This window comes from Natrix helvetica (genome assembly GCF_964273705.1).
Source record: "Natrix helvetica genome assembly, chromosome: W".
Taxonomy (NCBI): Eukaryota; Metazoa; Chordata; class Lepidosauria; order Squamata; family Natricidae; genus Natrix; species Natrix helvetica.
The window spans coordinates 76,828,481-76,854,611 of record NC_138555.1 but is presented as its reverse complement, the minus strand read 5'-3'; the positions used below and the strand labels follow the sequence as shown (position 1 = coordinate 76,854,611).

Below are 26,131 nucleotides of genomic sequence, written 5' to 3'. Positions count from 1 at the left end.
AGAAAAAGGAAGGTATAGGTGGGACATGATGGGAGTATTTCAGTATTTGAGGAACTGCCACAATGAAGAGGGGGTCAAATTATTCTTCCAAGCAATTTGATAGGTCCAAACTCACTCAGTCAGCTTTCATACCTAAGGTGGGACTAGAACTCCCAGTTTCCTGTTTATTGGCCTGAAGTCACCCCACCAGCTTTCATGCCTAAGGCGAGACTAGAACTCCAAGTCTCCTGGTCATTGGGCCAAAGTCACCCAGCCAGCTTTCATGCCTAAAGTGGGACTAGAACTCCCAGTCTCCAGATCAGTGGCCCAAAGTCACCCAGCCAGTTTTCATGCCTAAGGCGAGACTAGAACTCCCAGTCTCCTGGTCATTGGCCCAAAGTTACCCACCCAGCTTTAATGCCTAAGGTGGGACTAGAACTCCCAGTCTCCGGGTCAGTGGCCCAAAGTCACCCAGCCAACTTTCATGCCTAAGGTGGGACTAGAACTCCAAGTCTCCTGGTCATTGGCCCAAAGTCACCCACCCAGTTTTCATGTCTAAGACGAGACTAGAACTCCCAGTCTCCTGGTCATTGGCCCAAAGTCACCCACCCAGCTTTCATGCCTAAGGTGGGACTAGAACTCCCAGTCTCCAGATCAGTGGCCCAATGTCACCCAGCCAGTTTTCATGCCTAAGGTGGGACTAGAACTCCCAGTCTCCAGATCAGTGGCCCAAAGTCACCCAGCCAGTTTTCATGCCTAAGGCGAGACTAGAACTCCCAGTCTCCTGATCATTGGCCCAAAGTCACCCAGGCAACTTTCATGCCTAAGGTGAAACTAGAACTCCAAGTCTCCTAGTATTGGCCCAAAGTCACCCACCCAGCTTTCATGCCTAAGGTGGGACTAGAACTCCCAGTCTCCGGGTCAGTGGCCCAAAGTCACCCAGCCAACTTTCATGCCTAAGGTGAGACTAGAACTCAAGGTCTCCTTGTTTCTAACCTGGTGCTTTAAGTACTATACCAGCTGGCTCTCTTATCCCTTACCTTGGTGAAAGTTTTGACCCCTTTCTTCTTTATCCTTCTTCGCTTGAGTTCTCGTGTTGGAATCACTTGGGCCGAAAGGAGCTCCAGCTCATTTTTTATCCTTCTGCTTTTCTGAAGGTGTTTTTCAGTCACCTGTAAGGAAGGTTTCAAAGGACAAGACGTAGTTCTTTCTCTTGCAATTGCACCAACATTTGACATTGGCAGGTGATCATTTTTATTCTCCCCACCCTCAAATCTTGGGCAGGCTTTACGAAATTATTTATTACATTCGAAACATGTACCTAAAGGTAAAGGTTCCCCCGGCACATATGTACTAGTCGTTCCCAACTCTAGGGGGCGATGCTCATCTCCATTTCAAAGCCGAAGAGCCAGCATTGTCCAAAGACGTCTCCGTGGTCATGTGGCCGGCATGACTAAACGCCAAAGGCACACAGAATGCTGTTACCTTCCCACCAAAGGGGGTCCCTATTTTCCTACTTGCATTTTTACGTGCTTTCGAACTGCTAGGTTGGCAGAAGCTGGGACAAGTAACCGGAGCTCACTCTGTTATGCGGCACTAGGGATTCGAACCGCCAAACTGCCGACTTTTCTGATTGACAAGCTCGGTGTCTTAGCCACTGAGCCACTGCGTCCCTTGAACATCTTACAAATCTTTGCTCTATAACAGGGGTGTCAAACTCGATTTCATTAAGGGCTGCCTCAGAGTTGTGTTTGACCTTGGGGGGCCAGGGTGGGCATCACTCATCTTGAGGGCACCTGTGGTGGCCAAGTGCTAGGGCAGGAGTTGTCTCAGATCCCCTTCACTCTCATAATCTCCTTCCTTCCTTCCTTCCTTCCTTCCTTCCTTCCTTCCTTCCTTCCTTCCTTCCTTCCTTCCTTCCTTCCTTCCTTCCTTCCTTTTCTTCTTTTTCCTTCCCTCTTCATTCTCTTTTCTTCCTTCTTCCTTTTTTCCCTATTTTTCCTTCCTTGCTCTCTTCCCATCTGTCTTTTCTTTCCCTTTCCGGTTTCCCTTTCTCCTTTTCTGTCCCTTCTTACATGCTCAAATGCAAAAGGGGAAACAGTTCTCCTTTTTTGTTGTTTTTAGTTTGTTTGTAACATCTTCAGTAGAACTGCTACTTAGCCTGGGAACTAAATGTCCCGAAAGCAATTCACAAGCTCAGTTGAATGCATCTCCATCCTCATCGTACGCCTGAGCTACGGATATTTGCCCTACCTGTCTGCGCAACAGGTTTTGCTCATCAGCAATCTGCATCTCCAAGGAACGTGCTTGGGTGGCCTTGTAGCGAACATCTTCAGGAGGGATGTAAAGGGCTTTCCATTCTAGGCTGAGGTGGATGGAGCCATTGGGCTTCCCTGCAGGATCCATGAGGTCAAAATCTCCTAGAGAGAGGGGGGGGGGGGGGAAAGGCAACATCTGGATCTGTAACAACATCTGGATCCGGGCTCTAGTTTTGGAAGTGGTGAAGCCTAGGGCATCCAAAAACTTGCTGTCAACTCTGAAACAAACCTGTCTGGAGCCATCTTTTGCTGCCTCATAGCTGCCACGAATTCTGAAATGGGGAAGGGAGGGGGAAGCAAATAGACTGGCTAGCGGTCAAAACAAACAGCTTTCTTGTGGGAATACTGTCATCCCAACAGGTTTGCAGTTGAAGTATGAAAGGAGTGACCAAGCAGCCCGCCAACTACTTTAATTGGACAATGTGAACTGTGACATTTTGGGGGGGGGGGGGGAAACATTTGCTCTTTGACTGAGGCTAAAACTGCGGGAAACTTGAGAGTTGGTTTTCACCAGTGGTGCCGATATGATGTATCCAATAAACAATATAATATGATGTATCCAATATGATGTATCCAATAAAAGTTCTTTGAGCAATCTACCTGCCTCTGAGTTCTGCTTTTGGTGGACGTGTTACCTGGAACACTGACATTATGGCTGTGGTAATGGGAGTTGTTACTTATCTAGAGCACCCTCCCCCTATGAATTTTAGTGCGCTGGTTGTTACCGACTATAGCGGGAGGTGCTTATCTCCATTTCAAGGCCATTGAATCAGGTGTTCCATTTCCGCAGCCATGTGACCAGCATGTCATCACAGAGAGTTGTTCTCTTCCCACCAAAGTGGTACCTACTTATCTACTCACATTTGCGTGCTTTTGAACTGCTGAGTTGGCAGGAGCTGGGGGGAGGATGGAGGCTCACCCCATTGTGTGGAGCTTAGGTCTTGAACGTGGGCTGTTGCCTTTCCAGCCCACAAGCTGGAAAGTCTTAACCACTGAGCCATCACTTAACCACTCAGGTATAACTACTGAGCCATCACACCGCCCCAAGCTGCCTGGAGAGCCTCCAAATTGTGGATTGTTGTCCTAGATCAGGGTGTCAAAGTCGATTTCATTGAGGGCTGCATCAGGGTTCTGTTTGACCTCGGAAGGCCAGGGTGGGCATGGCCAGGGGTGGGTGTGACCATGGTGGGCATTGCCAGCTCAACGTCACACATGTCGGGGCACCTGTGGTCATCCAAGTGCTAAGGCAGGACTTCCCTGAGATCCTCAATCATCTCATAATCTTCCTTCCTTCCTCCCTCCCTCCCTTCCTTTATTCCTTCCTTCTCTCTTCCTGGCAGAGGCACCGTGGGACAGTGCTTCACTGTTTCCAGTCCGCCCTATGGGCCAGATCTAAGCACCCTGAGGGGCAGATCCGGCCCACAAACCTTGAGTTTGACATCCCTGTCCTGGATCCAGAAGGGTTTAGTGTCAACTCACAAAGCATCCCTAGCCTGCTCTCGAGTTGCCATAGGAAGGGGGTGATGGGAAACTGATGAAACAGCATGGCAGCAAAAGACAAATGCACACTCTAGACTTATCTCTTTCAAGGCTGTATCCCAGGTTAACCACAGCAGTCAGAGCAGGGAATGAGCTCTACAGTCTGCGAATGTGCTCCGTTGGAGAATGTGATTTATGACACATCCTGGGGGGAGGGGGGAACTGGGTCATAATTGGGCCATAAATTACACGGGGTCAGAGTTGGCTTCACTTGGGTACGTGCCGACATGTTACTCGTAATAAATAACTGGATTTCTTTTGAAGCTTGGCTCGAGGCTCATGATTTAATTAGGGCATCTATCAGAACCCTGATGTTTAGCACAGAAGATGGTTCAAGAAAGGCTAAATTTATGTAGTATCTTTTGTTGCTCTCACCTTTGATGCTTTGCCCATGCGCTAACGATACCAATGGGATCTGGGCTTTGCCCAAGTAGCTTCCAGGTTCCCCTTCCTCATCGTCAAACACATAGACACACAAACTCTCCACAAGCAAATAATGGTGCAACTCGGGAGTGAGGTACAGAGTAAACTTCTTCACATCTTCAAAGTTGGGGTCGTTGCTTGCTGGGGTTATGGGAGTGTCGTGATCCGGGAAGGTGAAGAACTGGTACATGGCATACGGGCTGGGCTGTGAGCCAATCCAACGGCTTCTCAAATTGGCACAGCTCTTGATCTGGATGCACAGCTCATTCCGGCTTCCGGCTTCGATCTTCTAAGGGGTGAAAAAGGAGTGGCGGTAATGCAGCAGGGAAGCAGAAGCAGTTGTCCAGGTCACAGTTTCTTCAAGTCTGACAATATTACTGTATTTTTCAGAGTATAAGACGCCCTGAAGTATAAGACATACCTAGCTTCTGGGGAGAAAAACAAGGGAAAAAAATCGGCCTCTGCCTCCCAGCAATTTGCCTCCTTGCAGCAAACAGCAAACAGCCTGTTTCAGTTTCAGTTTCGTCTGATTAGCACAAGGAAACTTTTTTTGCCTCGGCCTCCCAGCAATTTGCCTCCTTGCAGCAAACATCGTGTTTTCGTTTCAATTTCAGCACAGCCTGATTAGCACAAGCTTGCATTGGCCTCCAGACGATCAACTCTTTCAGGCTGCAGAGATTGCCATAGCCTATTGCTGCCTCAGCGCACCCCGTTTTCAGCCTCTGCACACCCCATTTTCGGCCTCTGCATGGCCCATTTTCCATCCGTTCTGGGGGTCGAACGGATGGAAAATGGCGCATGTGGAGGCCGGAAAAGAGATGCACGGTGGCAGCAGTAGGCAATGACAATCCCTGCAGCCTGACACAGCTGATGGTCGGGAGGCCGATCCAACCGACAATCAGCTGCTTGTGCTAATCAAGCTGTGCCGAAGCTGAAACTTAAACAGGCTATTTGCTGCAAGGAGGCAAATTTCTGGGAGGCAGAGGCCAAAGGGTGAAGGCCGGTGGGTAGGCAGGACTATATTTGGTGTATAAGACACACTCAAATTTTCACCCTTTTAATGGGGAAAAAGTGCGTCTTATACTCCGAAAAATACGGTAATGTCTTGCTGCCGGTTTTAATAAGTGGGTTTCTGACTCTGAATAGGAACACAATAATTATATCCTGTACTGATTCTTTCAGCCTGAGCTGCATTGTATCTATGGAAGGAATAGGCATTTGAGTACTACAGGGTAACAACAGAGGGAAAGGGGGAGCATTGGAGGCCCCAGTGGCGCAGTGGTTAGAGCACAGTACTGCAGACTGCTACTGCTGACTGCCTGCAATTTGGCAGTTCGAATCTCACCAGGCTCAAGGTTGACTCAGCCTTCCGTCCTTCCGAGGTTGGTAAAGCGAGGACCCCAATTTTGGGGGGGGCACGAGGCTGACTCTGTAAACCGCTTAGAGCGGGCTGTAAAGCACCGTTTAGCGGTATAGAAGTCTAAGTGCTATTGCCTTTGTTGTTTTCTGTGGATGGAATCTGTGGAGTACTTCCAATACCCATAACTTCGAACGATCACTGAACCAAGAGTAAAATCGATACCAAACACCAAGGTTCCTCTCGAGAAGACCGTGTCTGCTGCTGCCTTTTACAGCCACAGGATAATGGAGCGTGATGGCGAAGGATGCTACCTACTGCTGTCCCAGTTCTGTAGAGAAGCACAGGTATCCAACCGCCTAGTATTATTATAGGCTACTTAGGGGAATTTGAAAACTTTGTAAAATAGTTTTTTCATAGGATTGACTTTCCACTCATGGTTTCCTGTTTGGTTGGGTTTTTGCTTTCCGGCTTATTTGCTCCTAATGTGTAGGCTACAAACCAACCACAGATTATATTCTTGAACAGTAGGTCAAGCTCCTTTTTCCTTACTCTGTCGCCTTGCAGTTGCCAGCTCTGTGGGGCTACAAACGGAGTTCCTGCTCCAGCAGAGAGATGGGTCGGTGTTTGACTTTGAGGGTGGGGCAGCTGCGAAATCTGTTTGAACGGAAAGTGAAGTTTCAAGCTGTATTCCAAACGGCCATAATCCTCGCCTTTGGGACCTGGAGGGATAAGGGTAGGGAAGCAGTCGGGAAGAAAGCCACATTTTGGATGAATAAGGTAAAAATTGGACCATCATCATCATCATTTGGATCACAACGTGCCAGGTATCACAGTTTTTGAAAACTGAAGCATACTATTCTATATCCTGCCCTGCCCTGTCCTGTCCTGTCTTATCCTATTTATTTTATTCTATTCCATTCCATCCCACTCCATTCCATTCCATATTTTCTATCCTATTTCTATTCTATTCTATTCCTATTCTAGTCCAGTCCAGTCCAGTCCATCCCACCCTATTCCATATTTTCTATTCTGTTCTGTTGTTCTCTTCTATTCTATTCCTATTCTATTCTAGTCCAGCCCAGTCCAGTCCAGTCCAGTCCAGCCCAGTCCATTCCGCTCTATTCCATATTTTCTATTCAGTTCTGTTCTGTTGTTCTGTTCTATTCTGTTCTATTCTCCTAATCTATTCTATTCCTATTTCTATTCCTGTGCTATTCCTATTCCTATTCCTATTCCTATTCCTATTCTATTCTATTCCTATTCCTACTCCTACTCCTATTCTATTCTAGTCCAGCCCGGTCCAGTCCAGTCCAGTCCAGTCCACTCTATTCCATATTTTCTATTCTGTTCTGTTCTGTTGTTCTGTTCTATTTTGTTCTATTTTGTTCCATTCTGTTCCGTTCTGTTCCGTTCTATTCTGTTCTATTCTATTCTATTCCTATTCCTATGCTATTGCTATTGCTATTCCTACTCCTATTCTATTCTATTCTATTCCATTCCATTCCATTCCAGTCCAGTCCATCCCACTCTATTCCATATTTTCTGTTCCATTCTGTTCTGTTCTGTTCTGTTCTATTCTATTCCATTCCATTCCACTCCACTCCACTCCATATTTTCTCTTCTCTTCTCTTCTCTTCTCTTCTCTTCTCTTCTCTTCTCTTCTCTTCTCTTCTCTCTTCTCTTCCTATTCCTATTCCTATTCCATTCCTATGGAAGTCAAAACCCATCTGATGGGAGACTTGGGATCATAATCATTCTTCTTACCACGCAAGACTGCCGTGCAACAAACTTGCTCTCCCCTGTTCAGCACCTGGCCAAAATGCAACCAGCAGGAGGCCAGGGTGGTGTGGTCGACCGCAGAGGCCAGGTGGAGCTCCAGGCGAGAAGTGGCCCCTTGCAAGTATTGCATGAAGAAAGGGTCAACCCGGACCACGTATTGGGAAGTGAAGTCGTAGTGGGGCCGAACGCCGCGGGCCAGAGGCGTGCAGTGGGTCTCGAAGTCGTAGAAGGCATAGGTGCAAAAGGTGAGAGGTTCGGGGTCTCCCAGAAGTTGGACAGCCTCGGCCGACAGAATTGCTCCCGAGATGTGCAACTCGAAGAGGTTCTCCCCATGTTGCAATCTCAGAACTTTGCTAGGGACTCCTTCATCGTCAACGTCACTGCTGGGTGGCCGAAGTCGGACAGCTCTTGTTCCATATGCCACGTCCTTCAACTTCTCTGGGAGAAGAGACACAGAAAACCTTAGAAGTCCCTGTGAACATTTACCTACCGGTAGATTTAACTGACTTTTCAGAAGGAATTCTCAAGAGAACCCAACTCGTGTCTGGTGGCAGTCATTAGATTTGGGCATCAGATCCAATGGAGCAGAACGCCGTCTAGTGACAGATATGCTCTTTTGATCTTGTGGGGCTGTGCCACACAGTGGTTGACAAGGAAGGGGATTTCCACCTTCACAAAACAACAGTCACAGCAAGCACGTCAAGACACACAAAAAATGTACATGCGCTGGAGTGCTGGATCCCAAAGACTAGCTGGCCAGCACACGTGTGCCTGTTTTTCTCCGGTTTCGGCCATTTTTGGGGCAGTTTCAAGTTGTTTTGGGGCTGTTTTGAGGCCATTCCCCCCCCAAAAAAACAGCCCCCAAATGGCCTGAAAAGAGCCCAGAAAATGCTCCCCAAAACAGATTGTTTTGGGGCCATTTTCCGGGCCATTTCCGGTGCCCGCAAAGACCAACCCAGATCAGATGGAGAACGGCGCATGTGCCCACAGAGCGGGATCTGCGTGCCACCACTGGCACACGTGCCATAGGTTTGCCATCACGGTGATAGGGCAAGAGGGTTGATTAACCCCAAGGGAGAAGTTTGGACTATAGGACACACCTTTTTCCCTTAAAAAAAGAAGCTGAAAAGTGTACAAAAAAGTGTACATTCAGTGTATAAGAGGCTTATACACTGAATACAGCATTTTTGGCCTCCCGAAACCCCGCTCCCTTTGCAAAAACGGCCGTGCGTAGCCTTTAGGAGACTTTCAGAGAGCTCCTGGGGGCTTGGGAAGGTAGAAATGAGTGAAACACAGACCGTTTTTGGCTAAATTTTGCCCCTCCCAGCACCCAGGAGTACTCTATAAGCCTCTTAAATGCAATTTTTTTGACAGAAAACAGGCCCGTTTTTGCGAAAAACAGGCTGTTGTTTGCTCGTTTTTGGGGGGCCCGCCCCCCCAGGAGCACTCTGACTTCCCCTAAAGGCTATTCATGCCTTTTTTGGGAAAAAAATGCGCCCGTTTTTGCAAAAAAAACAGGCCGTTTTTGGGGAGGTTTGCAGAATGCCAAACACTTAAAAAAAAAAATTGCCTCTCCAAAACCTTGGTGCGTCTTATACTCTGGTGCGTCTCATACTCCCCAAAATACGGTATCATCACAGTCTTCATAAGAAAAACAAGACAGTCCAGTTGCCTCCTGAAAAAGCACCTTTGGGACAATATTTTCAATCCATCTTGAACTGTGGAATACCTAAAAAGGAGCAGTGCCTACCTTCCAGCTGGTGAATACGGGCATTGCGCAGGTCTAGAAGTTGGTCCATCTGCTTTTGCTGGTCCTCGTGTTCCTGTTTGTTTAGTCTGGACTGTGTGAGCACCTTCTCCAGCTCCACCTCCAACCGAAAGACCAAAAGAGCAGTCAAGAGATTCAAACTACAACCCATACCAACTTCTTTTTATATGGATAATTTAATTTATAGTTGTTTTTCTTTAACATCCATAAATGCTTGGTGAAGAGTGTATTGTCTGGGTCAATATACATTATACACACTACTACTACTACTACTACTACTACTACTACTACTACTACTAATAATAATAACAACAACAACAACAACAATAATAATAATATTTAAATATGCATACCGTATTTTTCAGAGTATAAGACGCATCCTTTTCCCTTAAAAAAGAGGCTGAAAATCTGGGTGGGTCTTATACACTGAATACAGCATTTTTGGTTCCTGAAACCCCGCCCCCTTCACCAAAATGGCTGTGCATAACCTTTAGGAGGCTTATAGGGTGCTCCTGGGGGCTGGGGAGGGCAGAAATGAGCGAAAAATGGCTCGTTTTTGCTCAATTTTGCTCCCCCCGCCCCCCAGGAGCACTCTAAAGCTTCCTAAAGGCTATCCATGCCCTTTTTTTGAAAAAAAAAAAAAAAACTGGAGGGGGGAGGTTTGCAGAGTGCAAAAACATTTTTTTTAAAAATTTGCCTCTTCAAAACCTTGGTGCGTCTTATACTCCGGTACGTCTTATACTCCGAAAAATACGGTAATCATAATCTTTCAACTTCTAACATTTGTTTATATGTAGTAATCACAATGTATTCTATTATATGTCAGTAACACTCATTTCTAATTTCTACCTCTTTTTTTTTAAACTTTCAATGAAATAGCCACCGTATTGAGAAGTATTCTGTCTTTATCCATCATCTCTTACCCTTTATTGAATTTCAATTCTTATTGACTTTTTGGTAAGTCTTTCGTGCTTCTTGATTAGACTCTTGTAACTCCTTACATCGTGTTTATTTAATCTCAGTGTTTCATCCGTCGCGACATCTCTCTCTTGCACTTACTAACTCATGCCAACGTCTTCATCATTCCACCCCTATTTGCCTCGTAGACGAATCAATAGTTTCTTCACCATTAATTCACCAGCTGGTGACCTCTGACAATGCTTATCCTTCCATCTGACCTGGTCATTAGCCAGGGAAGATACCAGATGCGGAAAGGGTCTTCTAGGACAGGGGTCACCAATCTTTCGGACCTCGGGGACCACTAAATTCATAAATTTTAAATCCTGGGGACCACTAATATGATCTGCCTAAGGACCGGCGTGGCTAAGTGGTCATGTGACTGGGTGGCCGTGGCCAACTCAATATCACTCATGTTGAAGCGCACCTCACCAGCCTCTATTTGCCACTCCTTGCCTGCCCGCCCGGGCTCCTCGGGGCCCCAACAGGAAGCAGTTGCTGGAGCTAAGCAGCCACCATGAGAAAGAGTTGGCAAAACAGCCCAGCTCAAATTGGATCTGTTAGATTGCGTAAAGGAAAGGCACACTCAGGCTAAAGGCAACAACAGCTCTTTATTGTAACAGCACAGCTATGTACAATCCAGCGAAGGTTCAGTCTGACAGCAGCCCTTTTATAGGGAGCTGTCAGTCCCTTCGACCAATGAGATTGAATCTCTGTTCCCGCTGGAACAGAGGACCTTGGTGGAAACCATTATAACAGTTGCTAATATCTAACAGGATCTGACCGAGAAGGAGGCTCAGCAGAAGCATCTCACTGAGGACTAGGAGCATAGGCTTTCCAAGCAGAGGGAAGACCTGCAGGAGTTCAAAGCCAGGTACTGGCACCTGGAGGCTCAGTGGGCTGAGATGGTCACCCAGTTCCAGGCCATGATTCAGCCCTACTGGAACGAGGCCCTCCGGCTCTTTGCCACCAGCAATGCTTCCCTCCAGCCTTCGCCCAAAGCCCCGCACCAGGAGGCTGAAGCAGACCCCAAGTCAGAATTTCTGCCCCCCCCCCCAACATGCAGAAAAAGACCCCCAAAGGGGGAGACTCTCTGCAGCAACAGAAACATTCATCGCACGTATCTTGCAAAGAGAAACTTTGATAAAAGCACTACTGATAACCAAAGATAAGCTGATTAAAGAAGCGGACGGAGGGTCTCGAGATTTTACAAGATATGCAAAAAGCAACAATTAGAGAAGTCCACACAAATTGGATTCAGGAAATAACCAGAAGACTAATTCCACAAACGGCAAAAGACAGAAGACTGCACTATTACTGGAAAGACACAGGTTGAGATATGAAAACTAATAAAATATTAGTCGAATTTAGTTAAAATTAGAGCATTTTGTTAAAAATGAAGTGATAATGGATATAGTTAGATAAATAATTGATAATGATAACAATGTACACATATGGATTGGTTTGATAAGAGGAAATTTGGTTATACATTCTAAATGGTGACCATGAAAGGAAGTTTAGAAACTTTGTTATGTATAAAAGCTTATCATATTTTTTAAAAAAAAGAGTAAGTCAAATTTAGTTAAACTAAGACCAAAAAAAATAAAAATAAAAATGAAATGATGACGGATGTTGTTAAATAAATGATTGATAATGATAATAATGCAATATTTGTACTGACATGATAAAAGGGAAATTGGATATGAATTGTAAACAATGATTACGAAAGGAGGTCTAGAAACTTTGTTATTAAACATAATTAATTTTTTATTAAGAAAGTGTCATAAAGATGTAATGTTATGCTGGATGATATTGAGAATAGATAACGGAATGCCGTTAACAATCATAGTCATATGAAGATTGAGGTATGATGATAGTAATATATATATATATATATATATATATATGTATGTATGTATGTATGTATGTATGTATGTATGTATGTATATGTATATGTATATGTATATGTATATGTATATGTATATGTATATGTATATGTATATATGTATTTGTGTTACAACCCCTGGTATGCCCAAATATGGGAGGGAGCTCACTACTCCCTCTTTCTGTCGTTCGGCTCATTACAGAAGACCATCCAGGCAGAAAACCATATTTTTATTTTTAATGTTGCCTTTTTATATTTGTGTTGCATTTGTGTTGATAAATAAATAAAGGGGGGTATTTGTAACACAAATACATACCTATTTCCCTGGCTCAGCTGAGAAGGAGGAGAGCCTGTGGCTTAGTGGCTAATACAACTGCCCAATATGTAATACAGCCCTGGTTCGAATCCCAGTAAGGGTATGGCTAGCTGATGAGAGCTAAATAGCTTGAAATAGATCTATACTAGTCTCCCTTTATTTATTTATCAGCACAAATACAACACACACACACATGTATGTATGTATGTATGTATGTATGTATGTATGTATGTATTGTGTCACAACCCCTGGTATGCCCAAATATGGGAGGGAACACACTGCTTCCTCTTTCTGTCCTTCGGCTCACTCCAGGAGACCATCCAGGCAGAAAACCATATTTTTAAGGTTGCCTTTGTTATATTTGTGTTGTATTTGTGCTGATAAATAAGGTTCAAATCCCAGTAAGGGTATGGCTAGCTGATGAGAGCTAAATAGCTTGAAATACAATACAATACAATACAATACAATACAATACAATACAATACAATACAATAGTAGAGTTGGAAGGGACCTTGGAGGTCTTCTAGTCCAACCCCCTGCCTAGGCAGGAAACCCTATACCCTATACATCTATACTAGTCTCCCTTTATTTATTTATCAGCACAAATATGATATATATACAAAAATACAAATACGATTTATGATGTAAAACATATAACTTGATATGAATTGTAGGTAATGACTGTGGAAGGGATGCACGAAAGTTCTTTGTAACCAATTGACACACTCTTTATAATTTGTAATGGAAGATATTTTTGTGGTGTTCGTTGTGTTTTGTCTGTTTGTGTTTATTCAAAAATAAAAAAATATTTTTTAAAAAAACATTCATTGCACGTATCCATCCCAAGGCCGTAGTTGGAGGACCCCTGTTTTAGTGCAATAAAAACCATGCAAATAATTTTTCTGTGGACTACCCAAATTTTCTCACGGACCACCAGTTGGTGACCTCTGTTAACTAGGAGATGAGAGTTGTTGATATCATGAGAGTTAACTAGGAGATGAGAGTTGTTGATATCATGGACCTTAGCAAATCCTTCCGCATCCTAAGTGTTCATCAATAAGTCCTATGTATATTCAACTGAAATGCAAATTGCAAAATTGGATTCTATCTGAGCTTAACCTCGGAGATAACATTGTTCGTCCAACTAGGGACTTGTAAATATACACTTAGAACAACTTTGTTGCTCATGTAAGATTTTATTTGTATGTATTGCTAATCCTCAAGGGCCCCCATCTTAGATGATGGGGATATTTGGATTGCACCTGATAATCCCGATTGATGCGATGCTGCAAAATGACCATGTTGCGTGTCTTCTCCAGTTCAAACACTGTCTCTGCATGCGCAGCCTCGGCCTCGTGAAGTTGTCGCTTTAGGCTGTCCTGGATGAAGTGTTCGATCTTTTTCTGGTCTCTTTCTGGAATGTCTACTGGCAGGCTCTGGTAGGTAGGTAGGTAGGTAGATAGGTAGGTAGGAAGGAAGGAAGGAAGGAAGGAAGGAGAGGAGAGGAGGAAGGAAGAGAGGGAGGGAGGGAGGAAGGGAAGAAAGGAGTGAGAAAGGGAGGAAGGAAGAGGAAGGGATGGAAGGGGAAAGGAAGGAAAGAAAGACGGAGGGAGGAAGGAAGGGGGAAGGAAGGAGGAAGGAAGGAAGAGAGGAAAGGAGGGAAGAAGGGAAGGAAGGAAGGGGGAAAGAAGGGGTGAGAGAGGGAGGAGGAGAAGGAGGGAAGGGGAAAAGGAAGGGAGGGGAAAGGAAGAAATGGGCAGAGAATGAAGAAAATAGTGAGGGAGGAAGAGAGGGAGGGAGAAAAAGAAGAGAGGGGAAGGAAGGGAGGAAAAGAAGGAAGGAGCAAGGGAGGAAAGGAAAGAAGGTAGGGGGAAAGGATTGAGAAGAAATGGAGGAAAGGAAGGAAGGAAGGAGCGAGGGAGGGAGGGAGGAAAGGGGAAGAAAGGAAGAAGGGGGGAGAGAGATGAAGGAGCGAGGAAAGAAGGAGCAGGGGAATAAGGGGAAGAGAAAGGAAGGAAGGGGGAAGAAAGGAGGGAAGGGAAGAAAGGAAGGGGCAGAAACAGAAAGAAAGCAAAATATGGAATTTAACATGCTTGGAACTGTCAAAACAACTCAACTTGAGGGTTTACCACTCAGGAAACACAATCACTTATTCACTACTCCCTCTAATATCTTGGTATTGTCTGCTTTCCTATTCTGTATTGAAATGTTTTGCAGGTTTGCAAGCCCACTGGCGCTTGTTCACACCCGAGCACTCTTCTCCAATTGAGTTACAGACAAACGGGCTTCCAAACCACCAATCCCTTTCCTCAAACTTTGTTACCTTTGCTGCTCAAGCCGGATTCATAACAACTTACTTGAGTTGTTGAGTTGGGTTGGGTTGGGTTGGGTTGAGTTGGGTTGGACTGAAGTGTTTCCTCCAGCGCCTGGTTTTCCAAGATGGCCACCAGCTCCTGAAAAGAGTCGACTTCCTGTTTCAGAGCATCATTCTGAGCTTGTCGAACAAAAGGAAAAGAATTAGGATAGCTTAAAAGCGTTTAAAAATCCAATCCAAAGTGTTGATTAGATTTGGCCAATCGGCAAACTCTTCATTGAAGATGCTGCATTCTTAGGACGTTGTTGTTATTCTTACATTTTATCAATTAGATTTTTATTTGTTGTGAGTCGCCTTGAGCGTTGTATAGAAAAAAGGTTGGTGTGTGTGTGTGTGGGTGTGTATACATGTGCACATGTCAGGGTAATGATGATTTAATAGCTGACCAGCTGCTGTAAGGCTGCTGTAAGGCTGTAAACCGAGATGATGACATGATCATCTCGGTTTACAACCAAGGGTTACTGCAATGGAGAACTATTTTATATTGTTATGTGTGTCTTGTTTTTTCTGTATTTGTTGTTGTTTTCTGTTTTTAAAGGTTAAAATGTTTAATAAAAGCTATTAAAAAAAAAAGACCATCCCCTAAATAATAATAATAATAATATTTAATGCTTCTAGACCGCCCCCTCTCCCGAAAGGGACTCGGGGCGGTGTACAGTTCATACAAAATATAACAAGATACAATAAAATTAAATATGTACAGTTGCCAGTTGACATGGAGGAGGTTAAAATGCAGTTAAAAGAACTGTACAAAGCAAATATAAAATAAATTCAAACCCCTAAAAACAAATACAGTAAATTAAAAACTCCTAAAATAACCAGATATAATACATTTGCCAGGAGGGACAGTTGGATTATGCCAGGCCTGCTAATCGGAACAGGTGGGTCTTCAGTTTTTGCCGGAAGGAGCGGAGGTCAGAAGTGGATAGACCAGCTTGCCCTGATAGATCAGTCTCACTGGAAAAACACTTAATCTCTCCCCTGGTATAGCTGACAAAATGAGGAGAGCCCGTGGCTTAGAGGTTAATATATCTACCTAATATATAAGTAGCCCAGATTCGAATCCCTGAAGGGTATGGCTAGCTGATAAAAACTAAATAGCTTGAATAGATCTATATAGTCTCTCTTTATTTCTTTGTTAGTAAAATATAAATTCAACACAAAAATAGATAGACCGGTCTCACCGGAAAAACACTTAAGACCGGGTCTTATATTAATTTTAGGGCTTATTTTCAGGTGAAGTCTTATTTTGGGGGGAATTACAGTACTAAATGCATTTGTCTGGCTGATGATCTTAACTAGAGCTTATTTTTGGGGTAGGGCTTATATTACGAGCATCCTGAAAAATCATGCTAGGGTTTATTTTTGGGGAAACACGGTATCTTACTCTGGACAAGTGCTTCTGGGTTGTAAGGATTAGCCGGTGACATCACCCTTGCCTTGGGGATGCCATGTATGTACATTTCAACGAAATCTAGAATCTCATATGACAATGTTTTTCAACCTTGGCTACTCTTTTTATTTATTTTTTTATTCACATAGTTGGTATTCTTCTTTACATTTATCGTTCTTATATATTTATTATTTCCTTTAATAAGTTATAATGTACGATTTGGGTTGCTTTATTTACTATCCCTTCCTCCTTTTGCAACATCTCCTTGTTTTCCCTTTCTTTTCTTCCTCCCTCCCTTCTCTCCTTTCTTCCTTCCTCCTCTCCTTCTCCCTTACCTTTCTCCTACTCCTGCTCTTCCCCTTCCCCTTCCTTCCCTCTCTCCTTCTCTTCCTCTCCTTTCCATCCTCCTTTCCTTACCTCTTTCTTCTTTCCCGTCTTCCTTTCTTTCTCTCCCCTTCTCTCCCTTTCTTTTTCTATTATTGTTGGTGAATATTTCAAAACTCAATTTATGTTTACTTGGGGTGGTATTTCCTTCAGCCCAAATATAATTTAGTATTATTTCTTATTCCCTTACCTTCACTAGTCTAACCTGGTTATGTTTTCCCCCCCTTTATGTCTCGTTCTTGAATATATACGTATATGTTTAATATTTTCTTTTCTGTTTTCCCCTTCTCCCCCCCCCCCCCCCCGCCATGGCTACTCTTAAGATGTGTGAAGTTCAACTCCCATAATTCCCCAGTCAGCCACGACTGTCTGGAGAATTCTGGAAGTTGAAATCCATACCTCTTAAAGCTTGAGAAACAATGTCCTATGAGAAAACTGAACAATTGTAATCCTTACTAGGATATGAACCAGTGGTGGATTGCAGGCGGTACCCCACGGTACAGGCATACCGGAGCCTGACTGGAGCACCAGATATCGTTCCGGTACGGTGCTCTGGAGGGCCCACCCACCCTCCTGAGCTTCTTACTGGTCTATTAAGTTTTTGGCGTTTCCGCGCACAGGCACAGCGCATACAGCGCCTGCGTGACGCTTCGCTGTGTATCTGGACGCAGCTGGCCCGTTCCAACCGTACCGGTTGGAACGGGATCCAGAATCCACCACTGATATGAACCCTGATTTTCCATCATCATTGCTTAGAATTTTCCTCTTGAAACAAAGTAGATATGTTTAGATACCCTCGATCAAAATTTGCATTTTAAAAAATTGATTATGTTTCCCTTGCATTTTGCACAAAGACTCTGCAGTCGCTGCAAGCATCTAGTGTCAACTGATCCCTTACCTTTCTCTTTTTTTAGTTGTTCCTCTAGAATCTCCTTGTCTGCCAAGGCTGAGTTGAGTTGATCTTCCAAAGAAGAAACGTTGTCCTTCTGGGGCACCTGGTCCAGATTTTGGGGTGGAGCATTGATGCAACTGTTGACATAAGGTTGATAGAAAATCAAGGAAAAGTAAGATAGAATAAGAGAACAACGGGACCTTGGAGGTCTTGGTCTGCACTTTTAAGGTATCCCCAAACTCTTAGAGAAGAGCTCAATATGAAGGTGTAATGGACATTATTTCATGTTCCAAAAATCAATTTAATTACTGAATAGAATAGAGTAGGGTAAGGTAGAGTAGAGCTGAATAGAATAGGAACAGAGTAAAATATAAATGGAATAGAATAGAGCAGAGCAGAATAAGACAGAGTGGAGTGGAGTGGAATGGAGAAGAGTAGGGTAGAGTAGAGTAGAGCAGAGCAGAATAGAAATAGAGTAATATATAAATGGAATAGAATAGAGCAGAGCAGAATAGGGTAGAGTGGAGTGGAATGGAGTAGGGTAGGGCAGGGTAGGATAGGGCAGAGCAGAGCAGAGCAGAATAGTAATAGAGTAAAATATAAATGGAATAGAATAGAGCAGAGCAGAGCAGAGCAGAATAGGGTAGAGTGGAGTGGTGTGGAGTAGGGTAGGGTAGGGTAGGGTAGAGCAGAGCAGAACAGGGTAGAGTGGAGTGGTGTAGAGTAGGGTAGGGTAGGGTAGGGTAGAGCAGAGCAGAGCAGAACAGGGTAGAGTGGAGTGGTGTGGAGTAGGGTAGGGTAGGGTAGGGTAGAGCAGAGCAGAGCAGAACAGGGTAGAGTGGAGTGGTGTGGAGTAGGGTAGGGTAGGGTAGGGTAGAGCAGAGCAGAGCAGAACAGGGTAGAGTGGAGTGGTGTGGAGTAGGGTAGGGTAGGGTAGGGTAGAGCAGAGCAGAGCAGAACAGGGTAGAGTGGAGTGGTGTGGAGTAGGGTAGGGTAGGGTAGGGTAGAGCAGAGCAGAGCAGAACAGGGTAGAGTGGAGTGGTGTGGAGTAGGGTAGGGTAGGGTAGGGTAGAGCAGAGCAGAGCAGAACAGGGTAGAGTGGAGTGGTGTGGAGTAGGGTAGGGTAGGGTAGGGTAGAGCAGAGCAGAGCAGAACAGGGTAGAGTGGAGTGGTGTGGAGTAGGGTAGGGTAGGGTAGAGCAGAGCAGAATAGGGTAGAGTGGAGTAGAGTATAGTAGTGTAGTGTAGGGTAGGGTAGGGTAGGATAGAACAGAATAGGAATAGAGTAAAATATAAATGGAATAGAATAGAGCAGAGCAGAATAGGGTGGAGTGGAGTGGAGTAGAGTAGAGTAGAGTAGGGTAGGGTAGGGTAGGATAGAGTAGGATAGGGTACGGTAGAGATAGCGGAGTAGAATAGGAATAGAGGAAAATATAATAGGAATAGAATAGAGCAGAGCAGAATAGGGTAGAGTGGAGTGGAGTAAGGTAGGGTAGGATAGGGTAAGAGAGAGTAGAGCAGAGCAGAGTAGAATAGGAATAGAGTAAAATATAAATGGAATAGAATAGAGCAGAGTTGAGCAGAATAGGAATAGGGTAGTGTAGAGTAGGGTAGAGTAGAGTAGAGTATGGTAGGGTAGGATAAGGTAGAGTAGAGCAGAGTAGAATTAGAATAGAGTAAATATCATAGGAATAGAATAGAGCAGAGCAGAATAGGAATAGGGTAGAGTAGAGTAGGCTAGAGTAAAGTAGGGTAGAGTGGAGTGGAGTAGGGTAGGGTAGGGTAGGGTAAGGCAGAGTAGAGCAGAGCAGAGTAGAATAGGAATAAAGTAAAATATAAATGGAATAGAATAGAACAGAGCAGAATAGGAATAAGGTAGAGTAGAGTAGGGTAGGGTACAGTAGGGTAGGGTAGGGTAGAGTAGGGTAGAGTAGAGTAGAGTAGGGTAGGGTAAGGTAGAGTAGAGTAGAGTAGAGTAGAATAGGAAAAGACTAAAATATAATAGGAATAGAATAGAGCAGAGCAGAATAGGGTGGAGTGGAGTATGGTAGAGTACGTTTAGAGTAGGCTAGGGTAGGGTAGGGTAGAGTAGGGTAGAATAGCGTAGGGTGATAGAATAATAGAAATATAGCAGAGCAGAATAGGAATAGAATAGAATAGAATAGGAATTCTTTATAAGACTTGGAAGGACCTTCGAGGTCTTCTAGTCCAACCCTCTGCTTGTTGTGGTGCGCTGGCGGCCTGTGGAGCTGGCAGCAGAGTCAGACAGTGAGGAGATTGGGGAGGAACATGGGCCAACCCTGGAGTCTGGGGAAATCTTGGACACGGGCTCTGCATCAGAGCCAGAGAGGGGTCCAGGGCCATCTGGGAGTTATGTGCTGCCTCCAGAGTCGGACATCAGTGAGGCAGAGGAACAGGGGAAGCCTGTTCCCAGCGCATGCATGTGCAGAGCTGCCAGAAGGCAAGAAGAGTTAAAACAGAAGGGATGACTCGGGAGTAAGGTTTGGAGGTGATTCCCCCCCCCATAGGACATAAAGAAGGAGCAAAGGCACATGAGCCTTTGCAGGAAGCAACTTGGTTCATGTTGTTTACCTTCTGAAAATACATTTGGACTCTTTGCTCCATGTGGCCTTGCTAAGCTAATTGCCAATTAAGTCTTTGGCAGCGTTTTCAAAGAAGATAAAGGTGGGTGCTTATCAGTCTTACCCCGAAAGACTTTGGCAGCCTACTGTAGGACTCTTTACAACTATTTGGGACTCATTATGGACTGTGAATGAATATCATTCAGAGCCTTTGAAATAAAAAGAGAGTTTTTGGACTTAATTGTGCACGTATCAGGAAGCTGCTCAAGCAGGAAACCCTGTACCAGTTCAGACAAATGGTTGTCCAATCTCTTCTTAAAAACCTCCAGTGTTGGCGCATTATCAACTTCTGGTGGCAAGTTGTTCCGCTGATTGTGTGATACCTGTCCAACAGTCGGTCATAATCCACCTTCAACGAATCTCGTTCTGCTTCCAGATCTTGGATTCTCTCCTGGAACTGAGAAAGCAATAGATGGGATTCTAAGTCTGCCTGGGACTTCAGATCCGAGATCAATTAAAGAGACCAATTAAAAGTACAAAAAGGCCCATTAATAGTAACCTCTGATGACTGGCCCAGATCGGAAACTGGTGGGCTAGGGAATTCAGGGGAGTAGACATCCACACATCTTAATGTTGCCGAGTTTTTAAAAATGCTGGTTTGGATCATCAGAAAGTAAGATACTTTACACTAGCTTAGGTCTCCTTTTACTTCAGATGAAGCGAGGACACTTATGGTTTACTCCAGTGGTGGGATTCCATTTTTTTTACTACCGGTAAAAAAAAATGTCTGTGGGCGTGGCATGGCTTAGTGGGCATGGCATAGTGGGCATGGCTTGGCAGGCGTGGCTTAGTGGGCGTGGCATGGCATGGCTTGGTGGGCGTGGAATGGGATGGCTCGATGGGCATGGCTTGGTGGGCGTGGCTTAGTGGGCATGGCATGGCATGGTGGGCATGGCTTGGCAGGCGTGGCTTAGTGGGCGTGGCATGGCATGGCTTGGTGGGCGTGGAATGGGATGGCTCGATGGGCATGGCTTAGTGGGCATGGCATGGTGGGCATGGCTTGGCAGGCGTGGCTTAGTGGGCGTGGCATGGCATGGCTTGGTGGGCGTGGAATGGGATGGCTCGGTGGGCGTGGCTTAGTGGGCATGGCATGGTGGGCATGGCTTGGCAGGCGTGGCTTAGTGGGCGTGGCATGGCATGGCTTGGTGGGCGTGGAATGGGATGGCTTGATGGGCATGGCTTAGTGGGTGTGGCATGGCATGGCTTGGTGGGCATGACTTGGTGAGCATGGCTTAGTGGGCATGGCATGGTGGGCATGGCTTGGCAGGCATGGCTTAGTGGGCGTGGCATGGCATGGCTTGGTGGGCGTGGCTTGGTGGGCGTGGAATGGGACGGCTTGATGGGCATGACTTGGTGAGCGTGGCTTAGTGGGCATGGCATGGCATGGTGGGCATGGCTTGGCAGGCGTGGCTTAGTGGGCGTGGCATGGCATGGCTTGGTGGGCGTGGAATGGGATGGCTCGATGGGCATGGCTTGGTGGGCGTGGCTTAGTGGGCATGGCATGGTGGGCATGGCTTGGCAGGCGTGGCTTAGTGGGCGTGGCATGGCATGGCTTGGTGGGCGTGGAATGGGATCGCTCGATGGGCATGGCTTGGCAGGCGTGGCTTAGTGGGCGTGGCATGGCATGGCTTGGTGGGCGTGGAATGGGATGGCTTGATGGGCATGACTTGGTGAGCGTGGCTTAGTGGGCATGGCATGGCGGGCATGGCTTGGCAGGCGTGGCTTAGTGGGCGTGGCATGGCATGGCTTGGTGGGCGTGGAATGGGATCGCTCGATGGGCATGGCTTGGTGGGCGTGGCTTAGTGGGCATGGCATGGTGGGCACGGCTTGGCAGGCGTGGCTTAGTGGGCGTGGCATGGCATGGCTTGGTGGGTGTGGAATGCGATGGCTTGATGGGCATGGCTTGGTGGGCGTGGCTTAGTGGGTGTGGCATGGCATGGCTTGATGGGCATGGCTGGGGAAGGATACTGCAAAACCTCCATTTCCACCCCACTCCTGGGGGAAGTATAGTGTAAAATCCTAATCCCCCCCCCCCCCACTAACCTGCTTTCTGTGCAGGGCAACAAAAGAAGACCCGGCCGATCAGCGGGAACTCCGATCATCTGGGAGTCGGGAGGCAGTGAATAGATGGGGGCGGGGCCAGCCAGAGGTGGGATTTTCCAGTTCTCTGAACTACTCGAAATTTCCGCTACCGGTTCTCCAGAACCGGTCAGAACTGGCTGAATACCACCTCTGGTTTCCTCCATGGAGAACTGAATGGAGCAGAACAGATGTGGTGGAGAGAGATGATTCTATAGATACCGGTAGTCCGTGAGTCATGATGACAATTGAGCCGAAAATTTATGTCGCGAAGTGAAATGAGTTTGACGGGTTTGGCCCCATTCTCTTGTCACCGCTGTTCAGTAAATCCTTGCCTTGGTTCAGTTAGTAACATGGTCATTAAGAGAGTCTGGCTTCCCCTTGGGCTTTGCTCATCGGAAGGGTCGCAAAAATGGATCACATGACACACACATGTGGGACCGTCACGAATACGAGCCGGCTGCCAAGTATCTGAATTTTGATCACGTGACCATGGGGATGCTCTCGATGGTCGTAAGTGTGGGGAAATGGTCACGGGTTCTTTTTCACAGAGCCGTTGTCACTTGGAACGGTCCCTCAATGAATGGCTGTAAGTCGGGGACTCTCTTGTAATGGGAGACAAGCAGTGACGTGCAGTCAGGGGAGGCAGGGGAGGCATAGCCTCACCACTGTCATCATGAAAAGAAAAAAAATGTAAAAGGAAAAAGCTGAGCTAGTTGCTGCCTCACTGTGGATGACTCTGCTTAATTGTTTAAAAAAGCCTCTAAAAAAGCGCCCTCTACTATGAGGCAGGAGAACTGCGTGCCTCCTCTAGTCTGACTTTAGGCATTTTATGATCACTCGAGCAAAGTTAAACAAGGGTTAAAAGCCTAAAAATTCATGACGTAGGTGAGGCACGCAGTTCTCCTGCCTCATAGTAGAGGGCGCTCGTTTGGGTGGGGCTTCTTCAGAGGACCCGAGGCAAGAGCAGAGTTGAAATCCTCTCTGAAACAGCTGGAAAAGGTACGTGTGGGTCGGAGGGAGGGGGAGGAATTCAAACTTCAAACTTCAAAGTGTAGTTTGATTGCAGGCAGAGCCACGTTGTCTTTTCAAACCTGTAATCAGTGAAGCTGGGCTGGATCCTTCCGCGGCTGGGGGAAAGTGTGTGTAGTCTAATCCAACTTCTGTGCGTGTGTGTGTGTGTGTGTGTGTGTGTGTGTGTGTTTGAGAGGGGGTGGAGGGAGGGAGATAGGGAGGAAGGAGAGGAAGGGAGAAGAAAAAGAAAGAAGGAAACTTCTTTCCCAAAGGAGAAAAACAAATGCTGTCGCTTTAAATCGGAACTGAGCATGCCTGGCTGTGGAATTCTGGGAGTTGAAGTCCACAAGTCTAAAAAAATTTGAAACCCACCACTGGGTCAGTGCCTCACCAGCCATAAACCTCACCGCACATCACTGGAGACAAGCCATGAAGACTTTTAAGGGGGAATAACCAGAGTTTGAATTGGACCTCGGAGCAAAGCAGCAGTTACTGCAGCAGTCATAAAATGGGCATTACATGGTTTCATCTAGCACAGGGGTGTCAAACTCGCTGCGTCACGTTGCCACCACATGACGTATTGTGATGTTTTTCCCCTTTGCGGAGCTGGGGTGGGCGTGGCCTGCCTGTAACGCATCTGGCCCATAGGCCACCAGTTTGACACCCCTGATCTAGCAGAAAGACCCCAGCACTGTTGCGGCCTGTCAGCCACCGGTCCCTCCAGCAGCCGAATCAGAGGAGGAGGAGGGGTGGGAGTCAGGGTTGGTATCGGGGCAAACTAGGAGCTCCGAGGGAGAAGAGGGAATAGAGCTGGCAGAAAGAGAGAGAGAGAGAGAGGCAGGGGTGGGCTGCTAACGTTACGGCCGGTTCAGAGAACCTCCAAATCCCACCCCTGTCTGGCCCCTCCTACCCTGCCCCTCCCACCCCTCATCTCTCAGGAGTCTCCATGCAGCCCATTTGGGCCTGCACGGAGGCTCATGGAGAGGGAAAAATGGGCCTCCCGGAAAGCCTCCATAGCCCGGGGGAAGAAGTTTTCACCCTCCCAGAGGCTCGAGGAAAGCCTCCAGAGCCCGGGGAAGGCAAAAACGCCCCCACCCACCGTGGTGCAGGAGCCCGACTAGGTCACGCCCACCATGGGCACGTCCACCCAGCAACCGGGCAGAGAACCCGTCTGTCAACCCTCAGATGGAGTCAATAGCTCCCAGGTCTGGAGGTGGCTGATGAAGAAGAGGAGGATCAGCTGGGTCCAGTGCCTGACGCATGGATGCACAGAAGGCAGAGGAGAGGAGAGCAGTGGAAATCTATGGGCTGATCCTTGGGATGGAAGAGCCACCACTGCTAGCGAAGCCCCACCCTAGCTCTGGGTATAAAAGGCAGAGGACGGAGATGAATAGGTGTGGCAGACAACTATTCATCTTCTGGATGGATGGGACTTGTTAGCCTGCAGTGAGAGAGAAACCTTTCGCCAGGGTTGCTGGCGCTGCTAATAAAGGAATCTTGGGAGCTAAGTTGGGGAGCTGGGTCACAACAAGCACTTCGAATCAACTGACTCTTCCCATGGATCTTTACAGGTAGCCCCCGGGGAACATGCGTGGCTGTAGTCAATCCGCACTTCCTCACCTCGTCCAGCATTCCCCGCAAGGGTGAAAGGATTTCCAGTCGGCTTTCCAGCACGGTCACCTTCTGGGTCTTCTCCTTGAGGTTGGCATTCAGATCATCCAGCTGAGCCAGCAAGGCTTCGCTGGCTGACCTCAAGGCATCTTGGTTCTGGTGTAGACAAGAAGAGAAGAAAGGGTGGAGGGGCTCATAAGAGCTGGTCTCCAGGACGGCCTAGGAGCGCCATTTTTAGACCTACTGCTCAAAAAATAATGAATGAGAAAGATCTTCGCTGGAGGTGAACCTCCTTCTAGAAGAGAGCAGGTTATAAGTTCAAGAGGACAAGAAGGACTGATTTTCTTCTGTACATCTAAAGGTAAAGGTAAAAGTTCCCCTTGCACATATGTGCTAGTCGTTCCTGACTCTACGGGGCGATGCTCATCTCCGTTTCAAAGCCGAAGAGCCAGCATTGTCCGAAGACATCTCCGTGGTCATGTGGCCAGCATGACTAAACGCCAAAGACGCACGGAACGCTGTTACCTACCCACCAAAGGTGGTCCCTATTTTTCTACTTGCATTTTTACATGCTTTCGAATTGCTAGGTTGGCAGAAGCTAAGACAAGTAATGGGAGCTCACTCAGTTATGAGTGAGGGATCCAAACCACTGAACTGCTGACCTTTCTGATCGACAAACTCAGCGTCTTAGCCACTGAGCCACTGGGTCTGTACATTTCCCAGTGTCAAATCCAGCATTTCTTACAAGAATCCTGTTGCTATGAAAGTGTGTGTGTGTGTGTGTGTCTGTGTGTGTCTATCTCTCTGTCTTTCTCTGTCTCTCTCTGCCTCTTTCTCTGTCTCTCTCTCTCTGACTCTGTCTCTCTCTCTCTCTTTCTCTCTCTGTCTCTTTCTCTCTCTCTGTCTGTCTCTCTCTGTGTCTCTGTCTCTCTCTCTCTGTCTCTTTCTCTTTCTCTCTCTGTCTGTCTCTCTCTGTAGAAATTAGAAATTTAATTTGTTAGCCGCTCCCTCTCCACAAGGGACTCGGGGCGGCGTACAATAAAATATACATACATACATATAAACATAAAATACATACATATACATACATATACATACATGCATGGAGGAGGTAATAATTAAAAATACATTACATTAATAATAATAAAAATTTGTCATTAAAAATACCCCAAAATAATAATACAATTTAAAAAGGACTGTCAGGAGGAAAAGGATAAACTACGGCTGTGTCTCTCTCTCTCTGTCTCTTTCTCTTTCTCTCTGTCTGTCTCTGTCCCCCCCCTCTCTGTCTGTCTCTCTCTCTGTCTGTCTGTCTCTTTCTTTGTCCCTCTCTTTCTGTCTCTCTCCTTCTGTGTCTGTCTCTGTCTCTCTCTGTCTGTCTCTCTCTTTCTCTGTCTGTCTCTCTCTGTTTCTCTCTGT

At 46.3% G+C, this 26,131-nt stretch overlaps 1 protein-coding gene across 3 annotated transcripts in view; it reads right to left on the bottom strand.

Moving 5' to 3' along the window:
* Nucleotides 1-26,131, bottom strand: part of LOC309400704 (X-linked retinitis pigmentosa GTPase regulator-interacting protein 1-like) — a 92,715-nt gene that overhangs the window by 16,860 nt on the left and 49,724 nt on the right. For all 3 annotated transcript variants that reach the window (XM_081969334.1, XM_081969336.1, XM_081969335.1), the window contains 11 exons: nt 24,722-24,868; nt 20,332-20,405; nt 17,374-17,504; nt 14,682-14,818; nt 13,587-13,760; nt 9,149-9,266; nt 7,384-7,836; nt 6,169-6,338; nt 4,212-4,548; nt 2,233-2,399; nt 1,020-1,151 (listed from right to left, as the gene is read on the bottom strand). In XM_081969334.1, the coding sequence (XP_081825460.1) occupies nt 1,020-1,151; nt 2,233-2,399; nt 4,212-4,548; nt 6,169-6,338; nt 7,384-7,836; nt 9,149-9,266; nt 13,587-13,760; nt 14,682-14,818; nt 17,374-17,504; nt 20,332-20,405; nt 24,722-24,868 (2,040 nt within the window). The remainder of the gene's footprint in view (nt 1-1,019; nt 1,152-2,232; nt 2,400-4,211; nt 4,549-6,168; nt 6,339-7,383; nt 7,837-9,148; nt 9,267-13,586; nt 13,761-14,681; nt 14,819-17,373; nt 17,505-20,331; nt 20,406-24,721; nt 24,869-26,131) is intronic.